This window comes from Neofelis nebulosa, chromosome 12, assembly GCF_028018385.1.
Source record: "Neofelis nebulosa isolate mNeoNeb1 chromosome 12, mNeoNeb1.pri, whole genome shotgun sequence".
NCBI classification, from domain to species: domain Eukaryota; kingdom Metazoa; phylum Chordata; class Mammalia; order Carnivora; family Felidae; genus Neofelis; species Neofelis nebulosa.
The window spans coordinates 4,910,482-4,930,746 of NC_080793.1; the positions used below are offsets into that span (position 1 = coordinate 4,910,482).

Here is a 20,265-nt window from a genome sequence, read left to right on the forward strand (position 1 = left end):
TTGAACTCGTGAACTGTGCAAGATCATGATCTTAGCCGAAACCAAGGGTTGGACGCTTAACCAACTGAGCCACCCAGGGGCCCCTCTCCTCCTGCTCTTTTCACTTTGTCGGACATTGTAGTTCTGGATCTCAAAGTCCACGATCCCATGGCTCCCTGTTTCCCCTTCTCCTTCCTAGTTTTCTCTGCACCACCTTTCCTTCTTCCCCACCTCTTCCTGCTTCCTATCCCAAGTAAGCCAGGGGTGGAGGGAGGTCAGACCAGATCCCTGACTGACGGCCTGTTGCCTCCCCGGCTGACAGTCGGCTTCTGGAAGGCCGTGGGAGAAGCTGATGGGGGCCGCGTGTGATGGAAAGGAACATGGGGCTGGGAGCTGAAATGAGCACTTGTTCACGCCGGCAGATGGTGGAGTGAAGCTCCAGCTAGGCCTGAGTGGACTGGAAGGTGCATCGGAATCACTTTTATTGCCCAGAAGAGAAGCTGATAATCCTCTAATCCAAATTTCGCGTTTATCGGGATGATCACTTCAAGAAATCATCTTTACTGGTTTCTTGACTGAAATCTATTTAGTGATAACTGGGCAGATGATGAAGGCTGGGCATTCACAGTCTAGATTTGGGGTACACAAGGGTCCAGTGGTTTTCAGTTTATTCATTTCTCAGTTGATCTCCCCCATCCAACCTTTTAGGGGAGGGGCAAGGCAAAGAAATACCCCGGGATAGATGCGTTGTATGGGAATATTCAGCTGTTCCCCCATGCCTCCCCTATGAGTGTTTGGGAAGAGTGGCAAACAAGGTATTTTGGTATGTCCGTAAGCGTCCCGCGCCCACCAGGCCCCTAGTGCTCTCGGTTTCTGCTCACACCGGGAGGTGGACACCATGGAGAGCCTCTTCCGCACCCCTCAGTAACTGCCTCGGTCGGAGACTTTTAGTGACTAGGAAGATGTTTGCACTTCATAAGTATATTTAAATTTCACCAACGTTGATTTTTATATTCGGAAGTCAGGTTCAGAACTGCATTTTCTTAAGAGAAATATTTATAACATCCTAGAATTTTAATGTCAGAAGGGGCCTTAGACATAAGCCTAGCCTCCTTTTTTAGACTTTCGTTGTAGGCCTTTTGTGTGCATTTAGAGATGAGTGTTCAGCATTTCTGGTGGAAGCATAGAATTCTGGGATGTGCCATTCTTCCCTCCACCTCCTTTCTTTGGTCATAACAGAGGAAGTCAGGCACACGTTCTGTTTTTGTTGAGTATATAGTGTGTAAAAGGGTAATTGTTCTGGGCTGGTTCAAGCTTAGTTGGAGACAAGGACGTGATGACCCTTCTGCCACGGACGTTTTCCTCTAACAGGATCACAGGGAACAGGAATGTCCTCTCATTGTCACCGTGCTTTTATAATCTGTTAGGATTCTCTCGTCGGGACCTTGTCACATTTTGCCTTAATCTGAATTATATTTCTGTCTGCATTTTAAGTGATGATCTTTCTTTATGACCCTGTATGTTGCTCTCTAGGACTACCCTGGTTGGATAGGTTGAGGGCTTGGTCTGAGGTTTGAGGGGAGTAAGTAACAGAGACAGAGAAACGCAGATCCTGGTGTACCCTTGCCTGTTGTCTTTCCTTCGTTGCTTTCTTTTGTCTTTTTACTCTCTTCCTTTACCCGTAGTCCCCACGGTGGCGGTTTCCTCCATTTTTAGCCACGTTGACTGTTTGCTTCGTTGGTGAGTCTGCTCAGATGGATGAGTGAGATCTCTTCCAGCTGATTGGCATCTCTGAAGTGTGATAACGCGCATACAGCTGTAGTGTAAACAGGAGAAGTTGTGGAGAAAGGCCTATTAATAAACGTGTGAGTTCTGGGATGAACTAGAGGCCATTGTAGACGGCCCTGAACATTACAGAGGTTTCGGAAAGTAAAAGCCTGCTCCTCGTCCTCTTTATCTGCTTCTTTGACAGTTTGTGAAGTTTGGACATTTGAGGGTTGGTGTGCAGGAAAAACGAAACCCACATGGCATTTAGCATGTAAATGATGCCACAGTCGGGCCCGAGCACAGCTCTGACTCGGGTCCTGCCGTCCTGGTAATTGAAAGGCCTGAAACCCAGCTTCCCAGCGGGGAACAAACAGGCAAATAAATTGGAGGCTTCCTTCTTATGGTTTATTGATGCTGTTTTGACCAAGTAAAAAGATCATTTACCCATAAACGTTCAAATCTAAGGTTGTTTCCTTTCCTTTTCTTTTCTTTCTTTCTTTTTTTTTTTTTTTTTTAATATTGGCTATTTGAAAGAAGCGTTAGGAGATAAAAGGAGGAAAGAAGCTAATACCATTATCTAATATTTAGATAAAACCCCAAGCAAAACAATTAGATTTATAGTATTTTTCTGTCGCTGTTTTCCTTGGCGCAGATAATAACAGTCAGGCTTGCTTGTTTCTCTCCTTAGAGTTATGTTCAAAAGAAGAATCAGAGCATTATCGTAATACATGTTTTTTTTCTCATTAGCTGGAAACAAAATATATTGCAATAATGAGGGGCAAAGGTCTTGCAACTCAAAGTAGCAGCGAAGTGTGCCTGGTGTTGCACAAATATTGGTTCTAGTTTAATGCTTGAGGGGAAATGGGTGCAGGCTGAGAATCTCAGATTAGCCCCTGCCGCACCCTGCCACATAACGCGCATTCCAGCAGTGTGGGGTGTAACTTGACCCACGCGTTCTGTGTCCTGAGGTCAGGGCCGTGAGCTTTGGCGTGTTCTCTCGTGTCCTGGAAGGACTTTCAACATACTCATGCCAACCAGTGCTGGCTGTTCTGGCCAGTGATCTGCAGGGGAAGTGACACTGCATGGCTAATATCCCTGCTTATTGCCGTCACGATGTGTTACACACCTTCTCAAAGAGAATCCCCAGGTTAAAACAGATGATCCGTGTGGATTCTCCTGGACAGTAAGAGAACGTATAAAAATCTATTAGGCCGTAGCACAATTGCCCCATCACAGAAGGATAGCAGAGATGCCAGGAAGGTTAAATGTGTTATTGCCGAGGGTAGAATCTAGATTTTTGGACAATACTGAGGTTTCTTGGTTTCTTTTCTCCAAGGTTTTAGCCATGAATGATACTAAAACCTTAAAATGGTAGAATTTAGCACTTCCCCAAACTCCCCACTTGAGACATGACTGGAGTCTGTCGAAGGGAAGAAAGACCATGTGGCATGTCAGTGCGTGAAAGGGTTGGCCTGAGGGGAGCAAACCAGCCAGCAGACCCCAGTGATGCTAGCTGACACCAGGCTCCCCGAGCACAGTCTCATTCCCGGGCTGGGAAGAGCCACTGTGCCCTCCTGCTGAAGCAGAGGGGACACATGTCAGGTCTTCCAGTTAGAAAGCTGCAGCGCACTTAGCGCCACCGGAAAAAGACATTGGAGGGGAATCCTGACTGGCCTACCTCCCCCTCAGCACAGTGTGACCTTGGGCCAGTGACTTCTCTAAGCCCGAGTCTCCTTTCCCGCACAATGGGGATGGAGGGGAGTAGAGGCTGGTGTCTCCAAGGCCCTTCTCTGACATTAGAATTCTGTGATTTGAAGTAATCTGAGTACAGCCCCTGTAAGATGCCTTTTCCTGAACTCAAGCCTGAAGAGGAGTTTAGATACCACCCCCCACCCCCCCCAGCTTTTGGCAGTTAGTAGAGGAGGAAGGAAGGGGTTCCTTGTGGCTCTGCCGTGGCAGTGAGCACCTGCAGAGCAGTGCTCTGGCCAGCCTTAAGGGGACTGTCTGATGGCACCATTCTGCTCCCTAGATTGGCTGCAGTGACAAGGCCAGGCCAGGCCATAGCAGTTTCTCTAATCTCCTAATCCACTTACCACCTGACAAATTCATTAGCTTCTCCTGTATGCAGTGCACTATCCTGGATACACTTTGCAAATACAGAGTAATCAGTACCAAGGTTTGCACCCTCAAGAAATGTCTCCCCTGGTGGCCAGCTTCGCTTCACTCCTGGACCAGGAAATAACACAGGCTGCCTTTCCAGGCTGCCCAGTCTCAGTGCTCAGAGAAGGGAAACTGGCCTGGAGGGCTTGGGGGAGGAGATGGGGGGGCTCCCTAGCCTCTTGATCTCTTCCTCTCCTCCTGTGGGCCCTTGTCTAAGCCAGCCAGAATTTAACTTAGTTCTTACTCCTTACCCAAAGGGTTTAGTTACCCAAGTGCCAGGGTGGCTTCCTAGCGGTCTTAGAAACTTACATGTAATTATACATGAAGTGATTTTTAAAAATAACGTGAACTACGCCCTAAGGTTAGGAGAAATTTTTTTTTAACACCCCCCCCCCCCCCCCCATCCCTCAAAAGAAGCCTTTGGTGAATCTTTGAAAAGGAAATCATGATTTTCACAGTGGGGAGAATCCAACCTTGGTTGGCCTGGCTGATAAATTTTGAGAATTTTGAATGTCAGGTTTTCTTAAAGTGGGATTCAGGCCATATGGCATAGGTAGGATAATGCTGGGAATGATAGATGCTGCACCATGGACCCCAGGGAGGTTTTAGCAGACATTTCAGCCTTTAAGTACTAGGCCTAATTGAATGCCACTGGCTTAATTAGTATATTGAATGTGATAGAGGTGATGGCTTTGCTTCTGTTTTCTCCTCAAACTTCTGTCCACTGCAAAACTTATCCTTTATCTGTTTTGGAGCAGATAGAAACATTGAGAACAATGTGGAGGACAGTGAGCCACGTGGAGAGCCAACCAAAGGAGGTCATTGCTCATCTGGTTTTCTGAACCCAAGATTTAAGTCAGAAACTTTGCATTTGAATCCTGGTTTCTACAGTTTAATAATAGTTCCTCCCAGTATGTGTTGTTATTTGTAATTTGAAACATATTCAAGCTAATTGAATTTAGGCGTCAGTAGACTTGTTTAAAAGCAGGTTCTGTAAAGAATGAGGCTATCCGGGAGAAGAGGGTTGTTGAGTTTGACGCATGAAATTGGGGGGGGGACATTGCCTCACCACCGTAGGGTGAAGCCAGATGCCCAGGTAACTGCTGTAGGAAGCCAGAGGAATGACACTCCAGTGCTAGAGGAGAAGATGTGATGCCTGTTTTGTCGAGAGGGAAGGGAGGGAGGTGTGTGACATCACACAGCTCTTGTTAGTAGCAGGGTCCAGTGGCGCATGCTTAAAGGGGATGCCGATTACAGAGGCTGTTGGTCTGCACGTTAGGGTTTACAAGGACCTTATCTGACAACACTCGGCATTGTTGCCTAATCAGTATCCCTAAGAAGACAGTGTTACTTTAAAGAAAATATCCAGGAGGTCAAAGTTTTCCTGATTCCAAGAGGTGTTCTCCCCAGCTCATTACGAGTTGTTGAAATTTCCCCAGGTTTAGAGGTAATTAGTAGACATAATTGATTCGAAAGGGCTTTAGGTTGAGAACCTAGCGAAAAGTCCGAGGTCGGTCGTGGAAAACAGGAAGTTGACGGTAGCTGCAAAATTGCAACTGAGAGAAATGTTCTCCAAATTCAAACAAGCCTTGAAAAAGCTGTTAACCACAGAGTGGCAATTTACCAGTAAATAAATACTGGCCACACAGACATTCCCATTCCCCACAGCCATGAGATGTGGGAGTTAAAAAGAATGGATTCTTTTATTTCTCACCCTCTTTCATTTTATTCTTGCTCGTTAGTGGAGAAACAATCTTGGACAGGAAAATCACATTAGAACTTTGATAAGTTGCTTTTTGAAATAGAGTTGTTTCCATGCCACAGACATTTGGAGCAAAGTATGTTTATTGAAATATATTTTTATAGAAAATATTACAGAACCTGTAATTGAAAACTTATGGCAGTATTTCGGGGAGTGATATGTTCTTAATGTTAATTTGTGGATTCGCTCTGAACTCCCTTCTGCTGTTTTAGAACCATTGGCTGAGTGAATGTTTTCCAAGAGTCTTTTCAGATCTAAACTGTGTTTCATGGAATGGAGTGTTTGGTGCTTAAATAATGTATAAATCCAGTTGGACAGAATCTGCCTGTCAGTTTTATTAACTTTGACCTTTTCTCCCATTATAAAGATGGTTCGGTAAATATTTAATGGGCCCCTTATAGATCTTGCCAGTCGGAGCTGTGTTCCTGGAAACTGGGATACGTATATATGATTAACAAATGTCGCTTAATCACTATGAGTCAGCTTTGAAGGGCAGGTTTTGTTTTTTTGAGAAGAGGAGTCTCTGTGTGCTCTTAGAGGTGCACTGTATGTTAAGAGTGCCCAAGATGGCAGAAGGTTTAAAGGAACCCTTTAAAAAGAAAGCAGCGAGCATGCATTTCTGCTGTTTTGGGGGTTTTTTGTTTGTTTGAGCAAATGATCAAAATGATGCCAGGTGGGCAAAACCACGCTGCCACTCTGCATAGTTAGCAGGACTCTGCCACTGGAAGAGTCAGCAGGGCCGGAATGGCTGAGCTTGCATGGACCCTAATAAGATACAGAGAAGAAGGAGAGCCAAAAGGAGAGACGATTCCTTGAGCCAGGAAGGGACCCCTGCCAAGCTGTCTTTCCCTTCAATTCCATAAAGCCCCATGCATATTGCACTCATTGCAAATTCTGGTGGGGAGGATCGAAACCCAAGTAGCTGACATTTTGAAACATTGTCTTTCAAACTTGTACTGTCCCTTGCTTCCATTGATTTCCCATTTAAGAAATCTGTAGGAGAAAAACAAATTTGAGCAAAATTCATTGGTCCAAGATGAGTTGTTAGAGCCAAATTATGCCCCCCCCCCTTTTCCACCCTGAGAAGAACTCCATTTTTATTATGAATGTGATATATCTTTGTCTTGTATTGTTCAGCCATGAGGCTCCCACAGCAAATCGACCAAGTAAATCAAGAGCCTGTTAAAAAGCAATATGGATGCTCCAAACGCAGACATTTCAGTCTTACTGGGTCACTGGATATCTTCATTTTTTATAGCCACTTTCAAGAAGCAGATCATTTCAATTGGTTTTCTTTTCTTTCACTCTCTATTTGTGTGCAGCCCGGTGGCTTTAGGTGAGGCCATTTATTTTTCTGAACGTTATTACCCTTTGCATCCAGGGCCCAGCCCCTTTGATATGGTGGTCACCACTTTCATTACCATGAACTGTAGGGTAGCTGACTCTGCAAAGGAAATCTATGCCTTGGAAGAGCATTTTGAAAAGACATTGATTCAGAGCTTCAGAGTGAATGAGTATTTGTATGTTTAGTTAATTCTAAATAAATGTTTGAAAGACCTTGCTTAATTTGGGAAGGGAGGAAGAAACATATTGGATGTTATAAATGGTCTCAATCCAAATTCTTAGCTTGGCATTTTCACATTTGAATGTTTTATTTACATCTGTTCAAAATTGGGATACCTTTCAAGGATAATTTTATTATAGAGAGATTGATGACAGCTCTTACAATCTAAAACACAAAAGTATGGGATTAGAAAAGAAAGATAGCAATCATTGTCACATGTCAGATTGGATATCAGCCTCACTTGGCAAAGAGGGAGGATGATGAGTGGTATTTTAAAACAAAAGCTCCTGCTGGTGAGATTTGGGGGTGGCGGGGGGAGACTGACTACATTGGGGCACGAGGGAACTTTCTGCAGTGAAGGGCGTTATCTGTACCGTGATTGGGGGGGGGGCAGTTTCACAGGTATATACATGATCAAAACTCCTCAAGCTGTACGCTTAAAACGTGTGCATTTTATTTCATGTAAATTGTAACTCAGTAAAGTGGATGTTTTTCTCCAAGTCCTGTCTGGTTTAGAACTAGGCAGCATTTCTTCTCTTTTCCAATAGCAAAATTAAGGCCTAGAGAAGTAAAATGACGTGTCCTGAGCGGTCTGTCCAGAACAAAGCAAAGGATACAGGCCCACTTCCAGAGCCCGCTTAGAGTATTTTGCCTCCTTACCAATTGTTCCGATTGCGTTTATACAGAGTAAAATGAACTTCTCCATCCACTTCCCTTCAGTGAGCCTGGACCCATTTGTATACTTGGCTGTGGGCTACACCCAGGAGCCTATCCTGAGGATTGACACTTGTCTCTCCACCACTGGGAACAGTGGCCCAGTGGTTCTGAAGGCTGAGGCCGACCTGTGCTGTTTTCTGTATATGTTTGTGATAAGCCACGCTGTGCTCCCGGTATACTCGAGCAGACCACCGAGTTACGTGGCTTTTATTGTTAGCAAGAGTTCCGAGAACTAATTTGTCTTTAAGGAATCCCTCAGGATCTTATTATAAAAAATGACATAGGCTGTAGAAAACCATTTATCGAAAGCACGTATGAATAGTAGTGAAAAAATAAAGAAGAAGGTAACAGTGACCTGGGTTCTACTACTTAGGAATATACTGTTAACATTTAAGAGACCACCTTTTTACATGCCTCTTTGTTGACAGTGTAACCTGTATCCTAATCACCAAAATGGTGCTGTAAAATTCTGTCCATTATCTCAGCCAGGTTCCCGGCTGTTGATGGCCACTCAGATGGCTCCCAGTTTCTCACCGTCATGTAATGCCGTGCCCGACACCCTTGACCACGTTTCCTTTCCTGTTTGTCTCGTCCCCTCACAAATACGTTCCTTGAGGCAAAATGTTAGTAGCTGTATTTGCGGTGATTTGAAATGTTCTCAGGTGGCGGGGGGGGGGCGATATATCAAGTGTCGATAGTTTCACGGCCTTTGTCCTCCTTTTACCAAATGTCATTTTTCTCCCCTTTTCGTGCCGCTTCTCTCTGCAGTTGCAGTACCACGCGGGCCTGGCGTCTGGCCTTTTGAACCAGCAGTCGTTGAAACGTTCCGCTAACCAGATGGGGGTATCCGCCAAGCGCAGACCAAAGGCCCAGCCCACTACACTCGTCCTGCCGCCTCAGTGAGTAAGGGGTTTGCGAAAGCCCTTCCGTCCTGGGTGAGCTCTACTTGGTGCTTGGTTTTGGCCCACGGAAAGTTATTTTTGTGAGATCGTTCCTTCTTTTGAAAAAGGGCTCCGCCGAGATTAGAAACCGAGCGTGCGGGTGACATATCTTGTATAGATCTCAAGTGAAGCAGTTATGACACCGTTCGTAAATGACATATTTGGTGCGTGGTTCCCCCCCCCCCCCCCACCTGGGATTGTAAGATACCTTACAGCCTTTTATTTATTTCCCCGTCACGTTCCCAAGGTTGGCAGAGCCGAAAGTACGGCTGACGAGACAGCTGAGGAGCACGTTTTGAGAAAGCTGGAGGCCACCTAGAAATCTGGGAGAGCTGGGATCAGAGTCGTGCCGGGCTCACTTGCCCGTTTTTAAGCGAGTAAAATACGACCCCTTCTTTTTCCTAGTAGGAGAGATGAGAGAGACTGTAAGGTTGAGAACACGTTCGGCCTTCACACAGGTGTCCACCCACATCGGGCCGCGTGGCCACCACGTCCGGGACCCCTTGAGGGCTCCTCCCCGGGCTCCCAGTCGGTACACGTGCTGCCTCCCTACCCAAGTTTAACACTGCTCCACCTTCTGGGAACGGTTACGTTTACCTGTTCTTGAACTTTGTGTAGATGGAGGCACACGACACATAATCTTTTGTTATCATCTCTTTTTCACTCCACGCAGTGTCTGCTGGATTCATCCAGGTTGTTTGTTCTTTTTTGTTGCTCTCTCGAATATGCCACGGGTGATTCATCCGTTTCCCGGTTGGGTTGTTTTGTGCCAGAAGCCCTAGTGGATGAAGGCCAGGCTCACCCGATGTGGAATCAGAAATGCAAACACACCAGGGGCTCCTGGGTAGCTCGTTGGTTGAGCGTCTGACTCTTGATTTCGGCTCAAGTCATGATCTCGCTGTTCATGGGCTCGAGCCCTGCATCAGGCTCGGTGTTGAGCCTGGAACCTGCTTAAGATTCTCTCTCTTGCCCTCTGCCCCTCTCCCCCTCATGCTCACACTCTCTCTGTAAAAAAAAAAAAAAAAAAAAAAAAAAGGAAAGAAAGAAAGAAACGTCAACACACCAGTCTTTGCTGATAGCTTTTTCTGTGAGCGCACACACTCCCCGTAGAGAGGCGGTACTCCCAAATGGCTTGGCTTGGACTCTAGACACATTCCCTAGCCTGTCCTGCCCTCCTGTTGTACCCTCTTTTGGTTACATCCTCAGTTACAAACTACACTTGAGACCTTGAACGATGCGGGGGTTACGTTACAGGCACAAAGAGCTGTATATAACTTTTGGCTCCCCCAGAGCTTAACCACTGATAGCCTGATACCGACCGGAAGCCTACAGATGACATAAACAGTCGACGAACACTGATTGTGTATGTTAAACGTATTATATAGCCTCACAATAAAATAAGCTAGAGGAAAGAAATGTTATTAAGAAAATCATAAGGAAGAGAAGATACGTTCACGGTACCGTATTGGAGAAAAAGCCGCGTGTAAGCGGACTCAGGCACTTCCAACCCGGGTTGTTCAAGGCTCAACCAGACTTTTTAAAATTTCCAGCCCTGAGCAGTGTTTGCAGGTAAGACTCGGTTGTTTGCCTTTACACAAGATCTCTTTTCTTTTCTTTTCTTTTGGAGGAGCAAATATTTATCATACCTACTGTCTGCCAGGCACTGTCCTAGGCTGTGGGGACCCAGTCATGAGCAACACAGATGTGGTCCCACCTTCCTGAAGCTTTTTGTTTGCTGGGGGGAAAAGGCCAAACCAAACAAAAAGCACCCCCAAACAAAGTAACAAGCTCACATAATAATTTCTGGTTAAGATTGGTGCTTAGAAAAGACGATGTAGGGTGGTAAGGGGTGGGAGCGGGGGAGACTGCTTAGATCAGGAGGTGGCGGGGGGGGGGGGGGAGGTCTGAGAAGGCCTCTCCGAGGAGGAGACATTTGGTGGAGAAAGGCCAGTGGAGAACTGGGAGGTCACTGGGGATGCCTCTGGGGGTCTTGTCCCTCCCCGGTGGACACTCACACCACCCCTTCTAGGATTTTAGGGTTTTCTTCACAATTTAATGTTTGCTTCCAGGATAAGATGAACGGGACCAACCATGCACAGGTGCGTGTTCCTCAGAGACTTTCAGGGATGCCAGACCGAGGGTTTTTTCCTCTTTGGCAGAAAGCTTCTTTTCTAAATTTTATTTATTTATTTTTTAACGTTTGTTTATTTTTGAGACAGAGAGAGACAGAGCATGAAGGGGGGGGGGGGTCAGAGAGAGAGGGAGACACAGAATCTGAAGCAGGCTCCAGGTTCTGAGCTGTCAGCACAGAGCCCGACGTGGGGCTTGAACCCACAGACTGTGAGATCATGACCTGAGCCGAAGTCGGGCACTCAACCGACTGAGCCACTCAGGCGCCCTGGCAGAAAGGTTCTTAAGGAACATTATCTGTTGTTTCTTGTATGTTGATTTGGTGATTCTGCCAGTCTCCAACTTTCAGTCCTCTGTAGTCTAATGGGCCTTGTAACTTGTCATTTTCCCCACATGGATTGTCTACTGAGGCAAGATGTTTGGCGAGAAGTGAAAGACTTTCTAATGGTCCCATAAGACTGGAGCCAAAAAGTGTTTGTTGCCGACTCTCTCTTGACAAAAGTCAGCTCTTAACCCATCTGTTCGCCATTTGTTAATTTGCATCGGCTTGAAACCTGTTTACAGGTGACGTGCTATTATGAGGACACTTAGAAACTATTTTCAGCACCGAGGCAATCAACAGACTCTGTTCTCATGCCAAAAAAAAAAAAAAAAAAAAAAAAAAAAAAGGTGTTCACAACTGTCATTATAAATTTATAATAAATCACTCAAAATACTTAGTTTCAAAGAGGACAGTGGTTACTGTGTCCTAAGAATACAACGTTGGAATGATTTCCTATACTTAGTAGCCTGTTTCCTGTGAAAATTGACTGCCGCCTTTTCACATCATTGAGCTTTTGGGGCTCATGTTATCCTGGATCCCTTCAGAGACCTGTCCACTAGGCAGGATCTATATCTAAAGGACATTCAGTGCCTTTTTATTGAGCGCCTACTATGTGCTACTTACTGTGTTAGAGTCAGGAATAGAAATACCAATAAGACATAGCTGCTGGACTAATTGAATTAGAAAATATTTTAAAATGAAAACATAGGCCACTAGTAATATATATATATATATATATATATATATATATATATATATATAGAAACCAAAGATTACAAAAAAAGGAAAACATAACAATACTGTCACGCCGAGAAAGTTATTGTTAAGGTTTTGATGGATATTATTCTCGACTTCTATGCATATATAATTTTTAAAAACAAGAAACAACCTCCAAAAAGGGTTGTATTGTAATGTCCCGTATCACATCTCCACACTTACTGAGCGTAGCTGTTAGACATCAGTGTGATTTTGCGGAACATAAAATTTGCATATTAATCATACACGTTATGGTTGTATTGGGAAGAACACTACTGATTATAACATTTTTTTTTTTTTGTTATAAGCACGACATGACCATAAACTGACTTTGTCATTAGGGAAATCCCTTATAATTTTTTTTTTTTTTTTTCAACGTTTTCTATTTATTTTTGGGACAGAGAGAGACAGAGCATGAACGGGGGAGGGGCAGAGAGAGAGGGAGACACAGAATCGGAAACAGGCTCCAGGCTCCGAGCCATCGGCCCAGAGCCTGACGCGGGGCTCGAACTCACAGACCGCGAGATCGTGACCTGGCTGAAGTCGGACGCTTAACCGACTGCGCCACCCAGGCGCCCCGGGAAATCCCTTACAAAACAACACCCAAATCTTCCAGGGCTGGCTGCATTAGCTATCTATCGCTGCGTAACAAATCACCCCAAAACGTGTTAGTCTGACAGCAGTAAACAATCTCTCACGTGTTCTGTGGATCAGGAGTCTGAGAACGGCGGACTGGGTGGTCCTGGCTCAGTCTCTCATAAGATTGCAGTCAGATGTAGGCAGGGATGCAGTCATCTGGAGGTTGGACTGAGGTTTGAAGGTCTTGTCCACGGTGGCTCCCTCACGTGGCAGGCACGTTGGTGCCGGCTGTCGACAAGAGACCTCAGTCGCCCTCCACAGGACGCTTGAGTACCCTCATGACTGCAGGTGACTTGTCCCCGAATAAGCCATCTAATAGAACGAGAGCCAGGAGGACTTTATCCTTTTTATGACCCAGCCTCAAAGGCACAGCATCCATTCCACCCCATTCTGTTGGTTAGGAATGAACTTCTAAGTCTCATGTCTGAGGGGAGGGGACGAGGCTTTCCCTTTTGAAGGAAGGAGTGGAAAGGATCTGAGGACGTTATTTTAAAACACACCTCAGTTGCCAATGGAGAGAATCCTTGCACAGAGGGAAGAATGGCTGAGCCCACAGGAAGCCCCGTTCACTTATTTACTCAGCAAATATTTTCTCAGGGCCTATATGCGTTTAGTTCTATGCACTGTGCCGGGGATTTGGAGATGAGGAAGATAGAATTTTGGCTTTCAGGAAGCTCTGAGCAGAAAGAGAGGAACAAACAAGTAGCAGGGAATCCTGGTAACGTGTGCCAAGTCCCGAGGGTACGACCCCAAGGTGCTCGAGAAGGCCACGGGCAGGGTGCTGAGAGGGAGCCACGCTTCGGGGGGGCCCGGCCAGACTTCACTGAATTTCTCCACTGCCGGGTGTAAAGGATGGAGGCTGAACTTTATTAAGAGAGCTCGATGCTTTCTCGCACAGGCTTACGGGATTCTAAGGAAAGGTTTTATGTGTCAGCAGCGGAGGGCCAGTGCTGGGCTCCATACCCCTCCTCCTCTGGAGCTCTGTCAGTGCGGTGACCGATGGGTTTCTGCATTGGCTTGCGTCGGCATCTGGATGGCAGTAAGGATGCACAAGGCCACGGGCTCGGCCTAAGTGTGCCGAGACCACAGGCACGGCAAGAACCCGGGAGGTTTGTACGGCGTGTTTGTTTTTGAAATGCGGTTGGCTTGAACAGTAGCAGTCTTTGAAGACTCAGTGTCCCCTGAGTTCCCGGAGGATTAGCGATTCGTGAGATTAATGATTCGTCTTTTTCTCCTCCTCCTAAGAAGCTGGGTGGAAGACAAAGATGTCGTTCCGTTCCGTGATGAAAGCTCTTTTGTCACGTGTCAGCGGATGAAGCGACCTCCCTCCTGTGACTCCCGAGTGCTCACGTCAAGTCTCTTGCCGAAGGGGCGTTGGCGTTGCCAGAAAGGAGTCGTGTCCCCTGTTCCTGGGCGAACTCGATCGGGCTTTTGACCCTTTGTAGGATCGAGATCAGCTGGAGAGCGGCTGTCTTACTCGACTAATCTGCAAGTTGCACGTGGAGATAGCTGCGTGTGTCAGATGGAAGCGTGTTTGCGCTCGCTCAGTAGTGTCAGCGCCCGGACACGTTGTCCCGTGTGCTCTTGTGCTAACACGGGATGTTGGTTTTAATCCATAAGCCAGGCTGAATGGCCCGTGGCGCCCGGCATCGGCCTGAACACATGCTGGCTCTCAGGGCAGCGAGGCAAAAGAACACTTACGTGTTCTTATTTTGCACACCTAGATCTCATTTCGATTTGAGGGACTAAATCGTTTTACAGACGTGTTATTTTTAAAAATACTACCTCCCATCCCCCGGAAGTCGTGGGGACAGGCAGTTTCTTTGGTGCCACGTTATCCTTCATGGAAAGGTCCTGACTGCTAAATTTTTTAAGGGCACTTTGGGGGTGCCTGGGTGGCTCAGTCGGTTAAGCGTCCGACTCTTGATTTCAGCTCAGGTCATGATCTCACAGTTCGTGGGATGGAGTCCCGTGTTGGGCTCCACACTGAGTGTGGAGCCTGCTTGGGACTCTCCCTCTCCCTCTCTCTGTCCCTTCCTGCTGTCAAAATAAGTCATAAATAAACTTAAAAAGATAAAATAAATTAAGGGCACCTTCCCTTGCACGGGCTACCTTTTCTCTAGTCACTTGGGATACACGGTCCATCCTGCCAACCGGCAACAGCCCTTCCTCTTGTCCAGTGTGTCCACCCTCCCAGCTACTCCGAGCCATGCGTTCCCTGGTCTCCTTTCTCTCCCACGTGTCAGGATTCCCCTTTCTCCTAGTTTATTTCCGGCAGTGTGCAAACACGCTCACCCAGACCCGCCTCCCGTAGGAAGACCTGGCTCATGATCCCGCGTCTGCCAGCTCCCACCCCCACTCTCTCCTCGTGACAGCGCGACTTCTGGAAACAGTTGACCGTGCTTCTCTCCAGCTCCGCGACCAGGCCACCACTGTTCTGATTTCTATTGCCGTACCCTAGTCTTGCCTTTTCTAGAGCTCCACATAAATGGAGTCATGCAGAACATCGTATTCTCTTTCCAGTTTCTTTTGCTCAACGTGATGGTTTGGAGACTCATTTATGTTGTAGGTGTCAGTGGTTTGTTCCGTTTCATCGCAGAGTGGTGTTCCTTGGTGTTCTTTGGAGTCTGCTGGCACCATTTCTTCCCCATTTTGCATCTGTTTCGATATCATCTCGTACCTTTCGGAGTGCCGGGAGCCTTCCTGCTCCGGTTCGTGGATGACCTACCCCGGGTTTGAGTAACAAAAACAGCACGCAGGGACAAGTGTTGCTTGCTGGAAAGAAATGCCACCAATTCAGGAGGTAGCAGGGATAATGACTCGGCACATACACCTAGGGGTTCCAGTGTTTGAACAACAGATTGCCTTCGGTAGGGCCACTAATTTGGCTGTGGGAGTTTAACTGACGGAGGCTCATTTTCCGCCACTACCTTGCACGCTAATTCCCAGGAAGATCATCGACTTGAAATTACACACGGTGCTTGTACAGATGATTGGACTCTTTCCAAGATGTGTGGTAAACGCTGCTTCTGTTCTTGAAAGGCAGAGGCTCATGTTGTCTTTTGCTTAACGTGAAACCAACAGGAATCGCAGAGAGCAAAGCAGTGGCATAAATCTGTCCTTGGCGATGGTGATGAATGAGGGCGGGAGCCTCTCGTGGTCGTTGGTGTTTCAACCGAGCAAGGCCAATATCTGCCAGGACGAAGTGCACTACACCCGGGGCCTCTTCCTGTAGCTTCCTGGCCATTACATCGTTATCTTTCCTGTTGCCGATTTTCAAGACTTTTTTTTTTTTTTTTACGTGTTGTTCCCCTCGGCCACACAGATATGAAACTCCAGGTTTCTGAGGTTGCTCTGCCATTCCAAAAACCTTGATGCAGATGTTTGAGTAGTAACTGGACGTGCTTCCTTGCAGGGACCTAATTTGCTTCTTGACTACTTGAGCTTTTGTTTTGCCTCATGAGGACCTTGGTATTTTCAACGTCGAGGGCAGAATTTGGTAATATGTCGATAAGTTTATATTAAATTCTTCCACTTAGATGATGATGGGAGCCCTTGAACGAGAATATTTCGCATCCGTCTTTATTGGAGTTTCGTTTGCCTCCGAGCAGACCAACGGTGAATAAACCATGAACAAGGAGCACACCGGTTCATTGCCATGAGCTTTAGAAATGCAGAGTGTTGTGTCTTGAATCCCTTTCTCCTGGGATGCTTATTCCACAGGCCGACTCTTCCTGAGTTTGGGCTGGTGAGCTGAGCAGGTGTCCTGCCTGTACCGAGTGTCCCCGAAAAGGAATAGAGAACTTGGCGGCTGTGAGTTTCCTGAGTTTTGGAAAAGTCATCAAAACTCGAGGAGGAACTCACTAAATCCTTCTTTCCCCTACCGGCAAGTATTAAGTAACAATATTCATTAAATACCACTGAGAGGCTGTGTAATAAAGAAATAATCCTAGGCCTTGGTGGCTGTAACTCTCCAGAAGAGTCGAAATTGAGAATATAATTAAAGATTAAAACATTGTTTGCATTCTAGAACATGGAGAAATCTTTGTCTCCATTGCGGGACCATATTAATAAGGGAGAGATCAGATTCCAATAACCAGCAGCGCACAGGCTCATTTATTCGCACCAGCCGTGCGTCAGCTGTCTGACTCAGGGCTGCTGTTGTCTTTTCCCTACAAGGCTGGCGCCGTGTCCCGGAAACGGTGAGAGACACTGGCCCCTTCGCAAAAAGTGTATCCACATCTCTTTGAGGTCCCGAGTTTGGACAGGAACGTGCACACGGCAAGAGTTACCTGTGTGTATGGATCTTCACTTCCTTAATTCGTCATCTCCCCCCGTTTTGTCAACAAAATTATCTTCGGTCTGTTAGTTTCAGCCAGTTTTCTGTACGAAGGTGAGAAGGTTGGTAGAGACGGGCGTGCCTGCCTCTTGCAGGGGTTCGTAATGGGGACCGGGAGAGCGGGGAGAGCACTGTGACGTGTCAGGCCATCTTGACGGTGACGGAAGGACTCCCTCGGTGTCCAGAGCTCCACGGAGCCAGCCTGCGCTCCCGGCCCCCCGAGTGGGAGCTGGGGGGGGGGGGGGCCGGGGCCTCGCGCGGCTGCCTTGTAAGAGTCTCCCCTCGTGAGCTATTTCCTTGCTCCCCCTGCTGTTCTGTGGCTCTTCACAGTTGTTCGGTTTCCGTCTGCCTCGAAATAGAATCAGAAGGCGTTCTGAGGCCCAGGGTGCAGACTTGTCTTCCCGGACGTCCGGTCGCCCTCCTGCCTCGCTCTCCTTGCTCTCCAGGGTGTCTCGTGTGGGGGCTCGGAGGAGACACAACGCGCTCAGTAAAAGTTCTTGCAACGTCCTTTCTCCTGTGTTTATGTGCTTGTGTGATTGGCAGGTAGAGACGGGAAGGGTCTCTGCCTCTCTCTCTCTGTCTCTCTCTCTCTGTCTCTCTCTCTCTCTCTCTCTCTCTCTCTCTCTCTCTCTCTCCCTCTCTCCCGGCCTGTCACTGGGACAAGAAAAATGTGGCCCACTGACTGGGCAGGAAGAAACCCTCAACTCCTCACTGCTGTGATGCTCGGCTCTGGAGCTCTTCCCGTGGCATTTGCCACTGTCCACAGTATGTTTCGGTTGGGCTGGAAACTCCTTGGGAACCAGGGCTCCCCGCGTCTCCCGTCCAGCCTCGACTGGCTGAACGGACAAGTACCACAGGCTGGTTCCCCTCTGTGCGACCCCCCACCCCCTCCGCCGCTGGGCGATAAGGTTGAGAACACCTTTTGACAAGATGTTTACTGCTCATGGCTATTAGTAAATCGGAAACGTGAGCGTTGGGTACTTAAATGGCTGGGAACCAGGTACCACTTGGACCGACAGAAATGCCTGCGGTGGCAGGGACTTTGAGGTGTGGGTGTGGCCCTGCTGAGTGAGGATGGCTAGGACTGGATCTGGAGGCTCGGGCAGCAAGCAGGGCCCGGAAGCTGGGCCGAGGCCTTGCAGCGGGTTCCTGCAGGGAGCCGCGGGCCCTGGGGGCTCGTGAGCAGGGGCCCGTGTATGGAAAGTGGTATATTAGGGCGATTAATCAAGTAGCAGAATGCAGATAAATAAGGTAGTCCTTTGTAGCTGTTTAAAAGATAATTGGTTCATGTTACTTATCTTTTATCCCCTCTCTTTGGGCAGGAGAAAAATCTCTGGGAGAAATCAACGAGGAATCCCTCATAAATATTAATGCAAAAATCTGTCTATGGAGAATAAATATAGGGACATTTTGTTTTAAATGCTCTATGTCGTTGTGCTTCATTAGCATAGATGTCACAGAAGCTCCTTTTCTCCCCTTGAGAGACCGTATTTAGTTCTGCTAATAGCCGCCCGCTGAAATCTGTAGCGTGTCGCTGATTGTCATCCTTTCGATGGACAGAATGACTTTGCCCTCCTGCTTCAGCCAGAGGGTTTCCATCCTCAGAAGTGCTAGCCCATGGCAGGAAGCCAGGAGGAAGTCCAGGATCATGTCTTACTAGCTGGAACCTCCGTCTGGACCTTTGCTTCGTGCTGTCTGGCCACCTACTGTGTCTGTGTGCATGTACCCGTGCGTGTGCGTGCATGTGTGTTTATACTTGTCACTCTGTAACCATTGCCCAGGCATTTTCTACAGGCTAGGTGTTTGTTTGATCAGGCTGGAACTCTAAAGGTGCAGAGTTCCTGCTGTATGCAGACAGACGAGACACAGAATGAGCTCCGTTATGAGCATGTTAAGTTGGAGGAGCTCTAAGTGTTTTTTATTAAAATTTTTTTGTAATGTTTATTTATTTCTGAGACAGAGAGAGACAGAGCACGAGCAGGGGAGGGGCAGAGAGAGAGGGAGACACAGAATCAGAAGCAGGCTCCAGGCTCTGAGCTGTCAGCACAGAGCCCGACGCGGGGCTTGAACTCACTGACCATGAGATCGTGACCTGAGCCGAAGTCGGACGCTCAACCGACTGAGCCCCCCGGGTGCTCCTAAGGAGGAGCTCTAAGTCTTGAGTGAAAGGATATGACGTTCTCGTGTTAAGATCCCCTGTCTTCCCCCTTCTCAACAGTATGTGTGTCGGAGTGGGGGTGGGGTGGGGGGGGAGAATATGATAAAAATTAGCTACTAACTGTTGAAACTGGGGGATGAGAACGTAATACTGTTGATGACCTCATTACACTGTTTTATCTACTTTTAAGTGTATCTGAATATTTTCACAATAAAGTGTTTTTAATATATGAGTCTGGAACTTACATTGTTGTTGAAGAAATGGTTTTGGTGATCAGCATTGTAGGGGTGGTAGGGAAGATGCCAGAATGGATAGAATCCACTGGGGGGGGGGAGGGTTCTGAACGGAGACCAGAGGAGGGCCAGCAAAGGAAGAGTCAGCCCTCCCGCCCAGCCCTTCCCCTCTTGGTGGCCCTGCAGCCTCTTACTGTCTGGTTCTGGTCCTGGCCTCACTCTCAGCTGTTCTGACCTGTGTTTGTCCCAGACCTGTTGTGACACAGCCTGGAATTTCAGTCCCAGTGTCTTCCCTAGCTACCGAATCAAAGAGAAATCGCATAAAATAGACAACTAGAGTAAAGAACTTGGCCATTAGGCACCAAGTCAAATGTGGCAGCCTGCAGAATCGGTTTAAAAATTATATTTTGTTGTAGGGGTGCCTGGGTGGCTCAGTCAATTAAGCGTCCGACTTCAGCTCAGGTCATGAACTCACAGTTCATGAGTTCGAACCCCATGTCGATCTGTGTGCTAACAACGCTGAGCGTGGAGCCCTCTTCGAGTTCTGTGTCTCCCTCTCTCTGCCCCTCCCCTGCTCACACACTGTCTCTCTCCGTCTCTCAAAAGTAAACATTAAAAAAAATTTTTTTAAATTATATTTCACTGTATCTGCTAATTGTGTTTCTCCTTTATAAGGTGATTTTATCCAGGAAGACAGCTGTCTGGTGTGGTTATGACATCACTCTGGCCATTACTGGTGAAGGAAGGGAAGAAACGGGTGCTTGTATCGTACAGCTCATCCGATAGAAGCTGGATCTT

At 47.2% G+C, this 20,265-nt stretch overlaps 1 protein-coding gene across 6 annotated transcripts in view; it reads left to right on the forward strand.

Annotated features, from left to right (window-relative positions):
- The window catches only part of MED27 (mediator complex subunit 27), a 243,482-nt gene that overhangs the window by 58,675 nt on the left and 164,542 nt on the right, over nucleotides 1-20,265 (forward strand). For all 6 annotated transcript variants that reach the window (XM_058693746.1, XM_058693745.1, XM_058693747.1 and 3 more), the window contains exon 3: nucleotides 8,718-8,848. In XM_058693746.1, the coding sequence (XP_058549729.1) occupies nucleotides 8,718-8,848 (131 nt within the window). The remainder of the gene's footprint in view (nucleotides 1-8,717; nucleotides 8,849-20,265) is intronic.